Genomic DNA, 14,197 nt, shown 5'->3' with positions numbered 1-14,197 from the left:
ACAAACAACTTCAGAAGATGATCCAGCTAACCTAGTAAATTCAAGATGAACATAACCTTCTATTCTGTGGTCTGCACAAACCAGAGGTGTGACAGTTTCCAAAGATAGCAGCAATAAAGTGGCAAGCAGCTCGTTATTGATTTTTAAGTACCACGCATTCCTTTGAAATCTTCACACAGCTATTTGCATAAAATCTAACTATTTTACTGCTACAACCACAAATTATTTTTTGAAAGGAACAGTTACATAAAGTACAAGGATTTTAATTGCTCTAACGAATTTTAGTAGCCTTATTTAAGCAACCTGTTATTTGCATCAGAATGCTTCTCATTTCGCATGTGGATACAAGACAGACATGAAGTTCAGACAGGGACTTCCAATTTTCCAGCTCTTTGACAATACTCAGGCAAATTTAGGTGTTTAATTAAAAAACTGCATTTAGGAATGAATACTAAAGCATTATATAAATGCTTAAAACTTACTGGAAAGGAAATTTAAGATGATGTTCCCTACAGAAAAAATGCAAAATGCTTTGGCAGGGGGATGGACTCAATCTCTGGAGGTCCCTTCCCACCTCTAATGTTCTGTGATTCTGCCTCAGGTATTATTCCATTTTAAAGTTTCAGCAATAAAATTAACCAGTTGATGTTAGGAGATTAGCAGCATATTTCATCCAAACTAACTTACCAGTCCAATGCATTTTTTCAATATGCTCCACACACTAAAATCACTCCTAGAAAACATTGGGGCAGGCAACGATGTCCTGTAATGGTGAAAAAACCACCTGTCATCATTACTGTGATGGTTTGGGTATTCCCTGCCCCCCCACACTTTAGAAATCACCCAGACTAGACTCAGCTGGCTCTGGAAATATGAATGAAGCTTATATTTACTGCTAGCACAATATACAAGCAGATATTTACAGTATTTACAGTTATATACAGAAATATACAAGGTAAAAGGTAATACAGAAACACAACTCCCCTCCTAGAAACCTGAGTCTCCAAGAGGGGCTCTCAACCACCCCTTCACCTTCCCCCTACCCCTCTCAACCTTACCCCAGTCCCAAGGAAGAACAGAGGTTCAGCCAGAGGTTAGGAAGCAAAGTGAGTTAGCCCAAAATGGAGGGTGAGATTAGAGAGATGCAGCTCAGCCAGCAGCCCGAGTGAGAGTGACTATCTAATGTTTTTATTTCTTGTTCCTATACTTCTCAGCAAGACTGTGAGCAAAGTAGACATCACTGTTGTTTTCTTTCCACAGCCTGTAATCTAGTTCTTCTCACCAAAACATTCTAGCCTGCTTCAAACTAGCACAATTACCTTCTCAAACAACAAGACATTTGCATTTGTAGGTATTAAATTCCTTTCTAAAGGAAGCAAAACATTAGCTTAGAGCTGATAGAGGGAGCAGACAAGTAAAGTATCTTTTCAGCTTCAGAGAGTTAACCTCTTCCAATGACAGCTGTAATGACCCAAAAGATCAGCCAGCACATGCTCATTTCTCACTGTCTGTGCACTCCTGTGTGCTTACCTGTGTCTTTTAATTCCATTCTCTTGTATCTCTGTCTCTCCATTGTGCTTTCCACTTCTGTTGCTTTGGTGCGGATCTAGATCTAGCATTTCTGCAACTTTATGGTTTGCTTCTGAAAAGTCTCCTGAAGAATTGTCAGAATCAAAGCCTGTACAAAAAACACAAGGTGACAGTTTTCTTAGGAGCTTTATTATCAGAGTGCCACTCACAATTTGTAATTCTCACAGCACATGTGCACTTATACCATTTTATTTTAAAGAACATCAGAGTGAAAGCTCTTTATTAAGTGTCCTCATTTCCAGGAGCATTTAGAGCCAAGTATCGCAATCAACCATTCTCAACTGATTTTTCACACTGCTGAATACAAAGCTGATTTAGAATCTTACAAGTTCTTCAGCAGCTCCTAATCAGATTAAATGCATTGTGTTTTCTTCAGAGCCCCAGCATGATTACAATAATTTTGCTCAGTTAGAGAGCTTGCCTGAAAAAAAAAAAACTTAATCAACTTACACTGCTAACAGGTAAGGTGCAATTAACAATCTAGCAGCAAACATCCAGAGGGCTACAGCAACAAACGTAGGACATCTAACTTCTTTTTGCCATGCACATGTGCAAAAAGTACAGCACTTCCCCAGTGGTTACAGTATGAATCTGTGGACACCAAGATGAATTATCCCCTCAGCTCTACAAAGGACCCAAAACATGACCTGCAGCAGGTAATTCCACTTCCTATGACCCAATTTCACCTGCTTGGGTAGGCAGCTCCTGGAAACACTGAAAACACCACCAACATGCTTTGAGCAGCTTTAACTATATGTAAAAAAAGTTAATCCACCAAAAATGTACAGGAGCACAACCATCTGCAATCAAGCAGCCCCAAATCCAAGCTGGAGTAAACCAACCACTCAAGATTTTTATCTGATGATTTTCTTGTTTTAAGCCACACTACCTCCATGCACACTTAGAATCCTAACAGTTTATCTTGGTACATGCCTTTAAATAAGAAAATGGTTAAAAAATACCTTTTATGTTATACACATACACAGACTCAGTCGCTATCAACAGCAACAGACTTCTGGTCACTGCTGCCACAGACTGCAGAAACCAAGAAATTGGTGACAACAAATGGGGACCAGCTACAGCATCAATACAGAGCACCCTGAAAGATGTATTAATACAATCCCAGTTCAAAAGTGTCACAGTTCTGCTGATCATTCAGTGTCATAAAGGAACATTTCTGCTGCAAACAATCCAAAGAGCATGAAGCCCTTTCTGAGTGCCACATTCAGCATCAAGAAGCACAGGTTCCAGCTTCCAATTTAAGAGCCAGAATCCAAAAGCAACAGTAAAACATGCATCTTTGCTGCCATACAATTCTTGCCACATTTCTAAGGAACACACAAACATATCTTTTGTATTCCTTCCACTCCAGCTATCACAACCTGGGCAACCACTTGTCTGTGTGCTGACACTCACCACCACTCAGCTGCAGCCTATCCCCAAGCCCAGCTGAGAGTCCAGAAAGATTCTGAAATATTACAAAGCATGCAACCACTTTAATGGAGTGGGAAAGGGGGAAAAGGCAGTTTTGCCAAAGATTTTACTTTTCAGTCCATTTAAAATTGAACCAATGTTAAGATCCTCTGCCATTAACTTTTTAAAATCAGAGTGTGTCTGTACCAGGAGTACTTGGCTTTTCTTTTTCTTAAGATTTCCACCAGGATGCTTTTACTTCATTAGAGCAATTCCTGCATGGCACACATCAGAATCAAAAAGCTGCAGTACCTTTCAAGTGTCAAGACCACGACAATGGCATTCAAAACTGCACAAGGAAGTACCACCAGTACGATCTTATTTGGTAAACAGCAGGTGTAATGGGTGATGTCATGTATTAAACTGTCTCCTACATTTTCATGTCACAAGCATGTAATTATCCAGCAATAACCACACCTTAGCAGTCTTAGCACTTAACTGGAAACTATGATAGTCATAGATGTATATATTCAGGTCATTAAAATGAAGACTACCCTGAAACACTTGTCTTAAAACAAACCCAAACAAACAACAAGTAGTCAACCCAAACCAAAGTATTTGTAATTTTAAAATGACAGCTTTAACCACATATTAGCTTGTTTTGGAACCTGTTCCAGTATGAGGAGATGGAAAAGGCAAGTACTGTAGGGCTTAACAAAACAACTTTCGTTAGTTTGACTGGAGAAGTCAGAAAAAACAGATGAACTTTCTGGTACATGTGCCCAGAAAGCTGACCAAGAGCACACAAATTAAGGAACAGCATTACATTTAATGGACACTTCAATGAGAGAAACAAACCTAAATGTAAAATTAAAGCTTCAGAACGGGAGCAGTCAACTGGCTTATAAAGGAGTAGCTATGAAAAATGTTACAGGGATTATAGTCTTTACAATACATTTGAAACCTTGCAAATCCTACCAGATGTTCATTGGTTTTACCCACACTAGCCCTTGTTTCTCCACGATTCAGAACTGATTTGCCCTGCTCCTGTACAGCATAATGGGAATTCAGTTTCAGCTACATATATTATTCATAGACAACACTAGGTCATTGGTAAGTAATTAAATGGCAATTCAAACAGGAGGCTTGCATACAAACAACAAATATTAACCACCTGCTCCAGAAAAATTATGTTGGTAAAGTCTGGTTTATTAGACTGCACCTTCACCTAATGACTTTAAAAACCAAACCAAAACACACATAGCAAAAACCCCAACACACCAAACAAACAGAACAACAACCAAACAAGTAAAAACCCGACCTACTGGGGTCCACAACCAGATAATCGTAGACTTTCAACTATACTTTCAACCCAAAACATCAGCTAGCTTGTCTGCTGCGACTTCCTTCATGAGCTTATAAAAGCTGCTTCTCAATGAAGTTCTAAGTATTTTAGTTCTGTGAAGAACTATCCAGAGAATGTTATTCACAGAGGAAGTACTGATCTGGAATAAAAACAGTTTACTGAAATGATTTCTGTTAGTTTTTCTAAGTGACACAAAGAGCCCTTCTCTAGCTGCCACTAAAGCTTTGAACTTGCAAACTTGAATAGATAGGGTTTACTTACAGGACAGTTTTAATAGTGAAAAGCCACTGTGAGTGAAGATAAAAATGGGGATTTAAAAGGGAGATAGGAGATCATACAGAAATAAAGTGTCAAAAATTAGCTTAAGCAAAGCCCCAGCTTGTGTGTGTTAAAAGCAAAACAAAAGCTTTTCAAACATCTTAGGTTTTCAAAGACAGTCTTAAGTTGAGTGCCATAAATCTATTCCAAGAGCTTAAAGAAAAATGACTTGCCAGTAACTCTAGTTTTCTTAGCCTTCTTCTTCCACATCCTGCAAATGAAACAGGTCCTCTCAGACTATGCTATACATCCACCTACAAAGGAGCAGAGGCACTGCTCTGTGAGTCATGTACCTAGACACGAGACCGCCCCTTCCTACAGTCAGCAGCTTCCTTAAATACTAATTAAGCCTTCTCTCTCGAGACAGAAAGGAGATCAAAAGAGCAAAGTAGCGAGAACTTTCAAGTCTAGAAAGAGCATAAGGAATAGGATAGGTATGCAGGAAGTGTAGATAGCAACTGAAGCAAGACTTAGCTTTTACTTTGCCAGTAATTACCAAATCTCCCCTTTTCAAACCATGCTGGAGCTGCACAGTGGCTGCTCCAACAGCAGCCAGGCTGGCCTTGCACACAGCCAGCAATGCTTAAATGTTCCAGCAGAATCTGCTGCTTTAGTTTGATCCAGGAATTATTAAAATATATCAGTTTGGCAGGAGATACCTCACTTCCTCCTGCCCAAGAGAAAGCAATAGCTCACCACGAACAAGAGCCAAGTGACAGGAAGCTGGAGTGCAACATCCTGACACATACACCAGGCTGGATGGATTTACCTCATGGGCACAGAACAGATTCCCATCAAACTGCAACTTAATGTTTAAGAAAGCAAAACTAAGCTACTCATGGCTGTCAAAAATAAATTGCCCTGGTAACTAGCCAAGCATTTTCCTCTTCTATGGAAATCCTTTCACAAAACACTTTGGCAAGTAGATATCTGGCAGAGTTAATGAAGGATACAGCTCTGACAGAGCAGAACCTTAGGGCACGGTCTTCAGCAAGTCTGTGATGAGATTAATAAACCCAAGGTGACCTAGGCCAGAGGCATGGGATCAAAGCTATCTTGCCTCCATCTCACATAAAATTTCAAAGAATCTGAATTTCCTTAAAGCACTGACCACTTCTCCTGATCCAGTCTCAGGGAAGACCACCTCCTTTATCTGAGACAAAGCAAAGGCTGTGCTGTCAGGAATTAACTGAGACCACAGGTAACATTCCTAAGAGATTCCCAAGGGGAGTACTCAATCATGAATTAAGGATGTCAAGTGTCCAAGCAATCAGTGATACTAATAGCCTCCAAATGCAACAAAACTTCTCTTCATGGAAACTCTTTACCAGTCCCTAGCTGGATTCATCACCTGTGTAACACATTCCATCCTGCACACTTACACGTGTAATCATCATCCAGTCAGGGTCAAACCATCTGCCTGGAGGATGATTGCCAATTCCATCACAGGAGCATGTCTTTTGGATAGGATAGGGATAGTGTCAGAAGCAGGAGACTTCTCAAAGAGATGAACTTCACTGCAACAAAAAGCAAAGGTCTCCTTAGGATAGATTCACGTTCTAGAAGTGGATGTCATCAACTAATAACTATAGAAAAGTTGTGGATTCCTCAATACTATCTCAAAGGAGGCAACATACTACCTGGGTTGCTGCTGAGACTGCTATAGAATTGTAAAGCACAACTTCTCACAGAGTTCAAGCGATCTCCTAAGCCTGGTTTGCTGCTCATAGGACACAAAGCACAGTACCCAAGTACTAAAATTAGTGAACTTGTGGGAACACACTGCAGTTCCTTCAGGAGAAGCAAGTGCCCAGGAATCTGTTTTCATCTCAACATGGAGCTAAGATATCTGGAGAATGTGTTTTGTTTCTAGTAGCCATGTCCCAGTCCTAGACTTAGAGCAGAACAAGCATGTGTCTAAAGGTGGCTTCTGTCCATCTACTGATCTGACCTAAAGGAACAAGTATCCTTAGAAAAAACAGACTGGGGAGCGTGCGAAGGGCATCAAAATTTGGAACGCCAGATCCTGAGGTTTTCATTGTGGAACCTGAAAACTCACCCCTTGGCTCAGAAAGGATCTTCATTCCCAACTTGATCTCCTGGGAGTAGTTCATCTGCACCTAACCTAAGTTATAAAGCTAAGATACAGGCAGGCGTGATAAGGAGCCATTAGAACCTGTGAGAGCCTACAAAGACCCCAAGTCTTCTTTTGATTGGAAACTTCTGATGGCATAATCCTCCATCATAATAGAAGGGTAACATTAGGACAGGACAAGGAGTGCTCACAAAACTAATGCACAACATCCCACTTCTAAGCAAAGCCAGACAAGACTGCAAGGTACAAGAACACCTCACACACAGTAGCCCAGAAGCCACTATCACCTTGAGTGCTTGCAGAGAGAATAAACCTTTTGAGACTCAGGAGACAGGAAAAAGAAGAGTAAAGAGGACAAAACCAGAGTGTTCAAACACTGTAGGCTGTCTATTTCTGCAGCCAGAGACAAAGCTGTAAAGCACAGACCTCAGAAGCACGTTTCTGTTCACCTTTTCCAGTTCATTTATGACCATGGTGTCTTGAGCTGTTGGAATTAAAGGTTACTAAAGGCATACAGGAGCAATCTGCTGTGTTTTCAAGATTTGTGTGGTACAAGTTCGATTTTACAGACGAGTTTGGAGTACTAGCCCCTGCTGCTCCTAGTTAGCATGAAGGCAATCCATGTTTGCTTCTCCTGTGACATAATTGTGGCAAGTCTTATACAGCCTGATGTCAGTCACACTGCTTCACCCTGCCCCCTCAGTTTGCTGCTCATGAATTTCCAATCAACCATGTCTACCTCACCCAATTGTATCTACTAGGTTACTTCCATTCTTTCTGCTCATGCTTCTCATTATTTTTTCCTTCCCATGATTCTACATTAAGCACTCTACACTCACCACTGCCAACACTTCTCATTTCACTTCTATTACAGGATTTCTGAGGAAACATTTAAGTGGAAGACTTTAAAACTACTTGAGATCTTTGAAAGGATTTTTTAAAATTAAAATACTTCAAGTATTTTACTTCCCCACTAAACCCATGTAAGGCTCCTCTAAATAGCTATTCATCCTTATTAGTTCAAAGAAAAGTACTATTTGACACACTGCTCAAGTGTGAAGTGATCCATGTTTGTTTTTATAGGAAAAAAAACACACCATTGGATTGCAAAGACTTCTGGCTCTCTATCTTGAAAGCATACTTTTACAGTCATTTGATTCTGCCTAGAAAAAACATCTTGAAGAACTGAAGTAGCAAATAAGTTTTTCCATTAAAATAAATAAGTTAACATAACAAGGGTAAAAATTACCCACAGGAGATATTCCACCTTTCAAAGAGTCTTAAAAGCTTCTCTTACTTCTCAAGCTGCTATTAAATGACCTGCATTTTTACAGAAAATGAAAGCAAGACTGAAGGAGTCTTACAGTGCTGAAGTGACAGAAAACCTTCCCATTTCCAGGTCTGAACCTGTAATTCTTCCTCTCTTCTTTTCAAAAGATAGCACTATAAGTTTTACCAACAGTGGCTTACTTTTTACTAACAGCAATACATTACTGGTCCCTCACCACACACAGAGGGCAGGTTATAGCTTTTGGGGTTTTTTGGTTGTTTGCTTTTGTTCTCTTGGCACTGTGCCCATCACTCACCCGTAACGGCATCATAAAACTCTTCTTCACTATTCATCCTTCAGTGTGGAATCTGCACAGCCAGTCCAGCTTCCTCTAATGCATCGTTGAACTTGATTTGGAGATTAAATATCTGTGTGCTGCTGAAGTCTTTTGCAAACACCCAGCTGCTTTAGATGATCTGTTTGACAAGAGAGGGAAACAGAATTAGCAACTTCCACATTTCCTATACACACAAATGTGCTCACTTGACAAATACTGATTTCCCTATTTCTTCCCAAGGTAAAAGATGGATTTTTTTCCATTTATAAGTAAACAGCTTTCTTTGATTCTAAAGTCATTCTGAAGATGAATACTACCTACCACAAGGAACAGCTGCTGCAGGTCACATTTCTCTCTATAGAAATACATCTTATGCATGACTGTAAAATATATCCTACTTACTGCAAGTTAAATTTCAGGCAAGTACAGCTTGAAAGAGCAGAGAACTGAGGAAAGAAAAAAGACAGCTGGCAAAACAAAAACTCTCCAGCAAAAGGGTAAGGCTTACCACATTCCTTAACCAAGAAAGAGAACCTTACGTCTCAAAATCTCTCTGTACATAAAAATGTAGAGTCTCACTGTACATCATGCAATCAGTATCTAGTGACCTATAGAGAAGCTTTGTCAGGGTACTGCTATGAACTCAGAGAGAAAAGTGGTCATTTCTCCCTCTGGAGGGAGAGTGTAAAGAAACAACAAACTTGTTCTCAGCTGAACCAAGAACACTGCAAATAATTTACAGATTTATGAAGCATTCCAGCTCTATGAATAGACTAAATTAGATTTTTTTTCCAGATGGTTGGCAATAGTCTAACAAACTTTTTTTTTTTTGCTTTGGCCAATTTTAGACTAAGGAGATTAATGTGAAAGTGTAGCTTCCACTCTTACAAATGTTCAGCAGGTACCAATGAGGAGCCAAGTATACAGCGACAAACTGCATGGCGATGCTATCGATATCTCCTCCAAAACAACCTCAATCTGTCAGTCTCAATTTTTTGTGACCCTTGAAGATCCCACTGCTTTTGTGACAGTAGTTTTTTCAGAGTAATTATAACTTGCACAATTCCATTCCAATTAAGAGAAACAAAGCCAGAAGCACACTCTGCTCCTGCTAGAAGAGATTGCCATGTTTGAAGCCAATTTCTTCCTCCTCTCTGCAACAGAAGCAACTACACAATTCCTGCATTTTGAGTCTTTTTAACTCACTGCCCAGAGCAAAAGGTATTTGAATGCCTCAGACATATTCAGTCCTTACAATTCTCCATTCAGGAGGAGGAACTAAAATAGCCTATTTGGAACTCATCTGAGTTAATGAATGTAGACTTTGCCTCGGAAGTGTTCTGTCTGTCAAGGGCAAGTATTTCAGTTTGTAACTTATCCTTTAGGAACTCCCCATTTCCTTGCCACTATAGGATTTCACAGCAGTCTCTGCATTATGGTGAGTCTAAGCTTCCACAGAACCTTCAGCAATTTCTTATTTACAAGTCCTCACCTCCAAAACCATAACACTTTATTCAGCTGTTTCTCTTGAGTGTTGCTACACTGCTGTTGCAATTGCTCTCAGCTGGACATCGTTTCCTTCCCTTTTTCCTCTGCTGTTCTTCAGTCACAAACCTTTAACCTTCTTCAACTTTCTCGCTCATCAGCAACAAGTTTCTGATTTACTTTTGTCTAACTGCTACACTCTCCTAAGCAAGGATGCAACAGCTCCAAACATGAACAAACTGAATACATGCTTCTCTGCAGACTTCAGTGCAAAGCCACCAGCAAGTGCTTTTGCTTGCAGCTTCACTTCAGAAGATATAAGCAGTTTGGGGCACCAGCAACCATGCTGCCTCAGAATCAAAGAAAGGGAGTCAACCTCTTAACTAACTGCTGGCTCAAGAGCAGCAGCTAGCTCAGATTTCTGGGTGAACTAACCACAGAGCCATCGAATGGCAGGGGTTGGAAGGGACCTCTGGATATCATCAAGCCCAACCACCCTGCCAAGGCAGGTTCACCTAGAAGAGGTCACACAAGAACACGTCCAGGCAAGTTTTGAACATCTCCAGAGATGGAAACTTCACCACCTCTCTAGGCAACCAGCAGAACTGATAACATTGTTCTAAACCTGCAATGTAAGTATAAGTCAGCTTACCTAGCCCTGCGTTATCTTGCCTAGAGGAAGTCAGTCCTTGACTAAAAAAACACTACCTGCTTCTTCATACCAAAGCTGCTGTCAATCTTAAAGCATCTTTAAAAGTCTCAGTATATCTGGAAGTATCTCACCCAAGGTCTCAAACTATGTCATATCTTTGTGGGAAAACTGTCCTTCAGGATGCAACTATGTAAACCTTTAAAGGAGCAGAAAGAAGGAATCCAAAGAAAACTACTGGTACAGAAAACAGGAACTTGCATCTCAGGGCAACTGTCTACCCCAGAAGCTATTATCTACACTCTGAAACGACTCCACCAGTTTGCAAAAAAAAAAGTTACATTAGAGAACCTCTTTAACTCTCTGAGGGTATGTATCCTTGAAGATGCAAGACATTTATAGTTTCAGTTCTCAAGTACTGCACCTTTCAAGCACAACAGTAACCAGTGTTTCCAGAAAGAACCTTGCCTATGCACAAGGTACAACTCTCTCATGATCAGCACTGCAATTCCCTCATTTTCTCCATGTTTTCCTGCATCTTCCCTGTAAGTTTATTTGGTCTCTATTTTTTTATTTAAGCTTTTGCAGCATTACTTTCCCATTGCTGCACACAGCTCATGTGATGGGGTTCTGCTCTGAAACAGAGCAACACAGAAAAAAGGAGCTAGTTAAATCCCACACCAGTTCAAATGCTAAGAGCATACTTCCTCAGGTCCCCAGCCAAACACTGTCACATTTTACATGCCAGGTTGCAAGCTCCAGAGATGATGTTTTGTAACCGCGACTCCATTTTGCTACAGTCATGTACAGAAGACACTAAGAAATGTAACTGACAATTGAAAAAGTAATGATTTATTTCACCACTAAGAGACTTACAGCGTCATACAGCTGAATGCCTGTTTCTCCTCTTCCCCCTCTCCTACACAATAACTGCATTACAAAAGGACCTGTGAAGCAGAACTACATCACACTGCAGGCAGCTTCAGTAAAAAGCATCAAAGGCCTCCTATAAAAATACTCACCAAGTACTAATTAACTACAATCAAAGACTTATCTGAAAGCAAGAGTTACTCTGTGTTCTCTTGATACACACAACTCACACCACATCTTAAGCTGATTGCTACCTGAAAAATCAGATCACTGTAAGTCATATACAAGCTTTGTAACTATTACTTATAGAGCAAAGTATTCACAGAAGTCACCTTAAAGATGTGGTAAAATTTCCTATGATGCTAGGAGCACTTTTGAAGGGATAAAATTATGTCTTTTGTATCAGAGTTACATTAAGAATAACAATGCTACTACCACTTCTCACACTCCATTATTTTATTTAGCAGAGACTAGTGGGAATTTGCAGGTACAGAACACAGAACGGTGACAGTGTTTAGCTTTCATGAACCAAACAGGCAGGGTTAAGTCCCTTTCTCCTCCTAAAAGCAACAGCAAAAAGTTGACTTCAACTAGGCTGAGATGCCAGAAGACAAAAACATCCTGTTTGCTTCATATTCAGCATTTGTAATATCTGTATTTCCTCCTCTATGACCATGAAGAGCCCAAAAGAATTCACTTACACACCAGCAACAGCAGTTAACCCTGTAATTCAAGGAAGGGTACAATACCCCTTTGTCAGGTCCTTCAGGAGCTTAGGAGCACCTGCTATCCTGGAAAATCCTTCCTAACCACCAAATCATGGTCACATCTTTTAGTCCTATAGCAGGGAAGAAGGCCTTATAGACGCCTTCTGATATCTGAAGTTGGCTACAAGAAAGCGGAGGAGGGACATTTTACAAGGGCTTGCAGAGACAGGACAAAAGGGAACGGACTGAAGCTTGCAGAAACACAAAGAAGAGCCTGCACTATGTCTATAGCACATCCTGAAGTAGGTCCTACAGAGAGGAGGGAATTACTAGAATTGACATCCTGCTTTCCAGAAGCGCATATGGCACAGAGAGAGAGCAGAAAGGGCTGTTCCTAACCACACACAGCTCACCAGTGGTCACAATGTGTACTGAGGCAGATCCCCAGAGGCTCACTCTCAGGAGAAAAGTGCTTCTCCCAGTGACGCTGGCAGCCCTGACGTCTGACTGTTCGTGCCACCCACACCACAGTGAGAGCGACAGCCCCGTGACAGAGGAGGAACAAAGTCATATCGTACCTGCCCATCAGCTGGCTATGAATAATGTCAAAGTGCTCTGTCAAGCTCTATGTCGAACCTGCAATGTGACAGTGACATGTACCAGGTGAGCTTGCCTCCCAGAACAGGCTTTGCTTAACTCCATGCACACCAGAGGGTCCAGTACAACAGGGCTTGGAAGGGACCATTCAAGGTCATCTAATCCAACCCCCCCTGCACTCTGCAGGGACATCTGCAACTAAAGCAGGTTGCTCAGAGCCCCCAAAAAACTGACTTGGAATAGCTCCAAGGATGGGGAATCTACCACCTCTCTGGCCAACCTGGGTAAGTATTTCACCATCCTCAGTGTAAAAATACCTCTTCCAGACGAGATTCCCTTGTTTTGATTTAAACCCATCACCCCTTGTCCTGTCAGAACAGGTCTTCTAAAACAGTCTGTTCCCATCTTTCTTATAGACCACTTCAAATACTCAAAGGCCACAAGAAGGTCTCTCCAGAGCCTTCTCTTCTCCAGGCTGAATGACCCCAAGTCTCTTATCCTTTCTCCATAGTAGAGGTCCTTCAGCCCTTCAGATCATTCCCAAACTTCAATTCCAAACTCTCCACAGTTCCCAATTATTTTAAACCAGTTCCTCCTGGATGAATTCTAAAGCAGGGCAACTTCACAAGACTTCACAAATCACTTTTATAAAGTATTTCATTTGCTTGACATATTCTGTGACACATGTGAGCATCTATATGAGAAGAGACACATGCACTCCTTGCAAAGAGAGGTTCCACCTTCACAGCTGCTCTTTGAACCCAGAGGTGTGGAGATCCATTGCCTGCTGGGTTGCTCTCTGGCACCTGCACTCTCCACATCTACATGCCAGATGAGTATGTAGAGATGACCTGCAATGGCTGTCCACAACATGGTTTGATTTGCTTACCACTCTATCAATAAACAAACTTGACATTTCCTATGCCCTTTATCTGGACAGGTTAGTAACCCCTCAAATCTGTCACCACATCTGCTTGCTCTTCAAATCCTATTCCTCCACAGGAAAAAAAGAAAAGAAAAGAACAGCTTGTGCCTGTCCTAAGATCCTGGAACCTCAGAACTTGTACACCAGTTAGAAAACCCCAAACATTAGTATCTGTTCAAATCAACCTGCAAGTCCTCGAATATGCAGTTGCTATGATTTGGGTCATTCAACAGAACTAGCAACTCCACACCAACTTGTTTCCCTTTGTCAATTCTGGACAAAGACCCAGCGAGTTAACTGAAAGTTGCTCCTCCTTAAAGAAACATTTACATTTCTAAAGAAAGGCAACCATTTACAGCTGGACTGGCTCATCTGACTGGAATGCAGTTCAGCAAGATCGGTTCTGAAGCCTAGCTGACACTGCTGCAGTGTCTTACTGCTCCAGATCTAAAGGGAAAAGTTCATATCATGCAGCAATCCTGGAAAGCCACCACTTGGCTGACACCATTCTTCTACCTTTACAAATCCTCTTCTTTTCACTCTTAAAGTACAAGTCTCTCTGAGACTCTGTATTC

General features: G+C 41.0%; 1 protein-coding gene across 1 annotated transcript in view; it reads right to left on the bottom strand.

The window, feature by feature from the left end:
- Window positions 1–14,197, bottom strand: part of OSBPL2 (oxysterol binding protein like 2) — a 39,652-nt gene that overhangs the window by 15,990 nt on the left and 9,465 nt on the right. Inside the window, exons 2-4 of the mRNA XM_064167506.1 lie at window positions 8,369–8,528; window positions 1,531–1,678; window positions 688–763 (exon numbers count right to left, since the gene is read on the bottom strand). Of these exons, the coding sequence (XP_064023576.1) occupies window positions 688–763; window positions 1,531–1,678; window positions 8,369–8,405 (261 nt within the window). The 5' untranslated portion in view covers window positions 8,406–8,528. The remainder of the gene's footprint in view (window positions 1–687; window positions 764–1,530; window positions 1,679–8,368; window positions 8,529–14,197) is intronic.

Source organism: Pogoniulus pusillus, chromosome 29 (genome assembly GCF_015220805.1).
Source record: "Pogoniulus pusillus isolate bPogPus1 chromosome 29, bPogPus1.pri, whole genome shotgun sequence".
Classification (NCBI taxonomy): domain Eukaryota; kingdom Metazoa; phylum Chordata; class Aves; order Piciformes; family Lybiidae; genus Pogoniulus; species Pogoniulus pusillus.
This window is presented reverse-complemented; position numbering and strand designations above follow the sequence as displayed.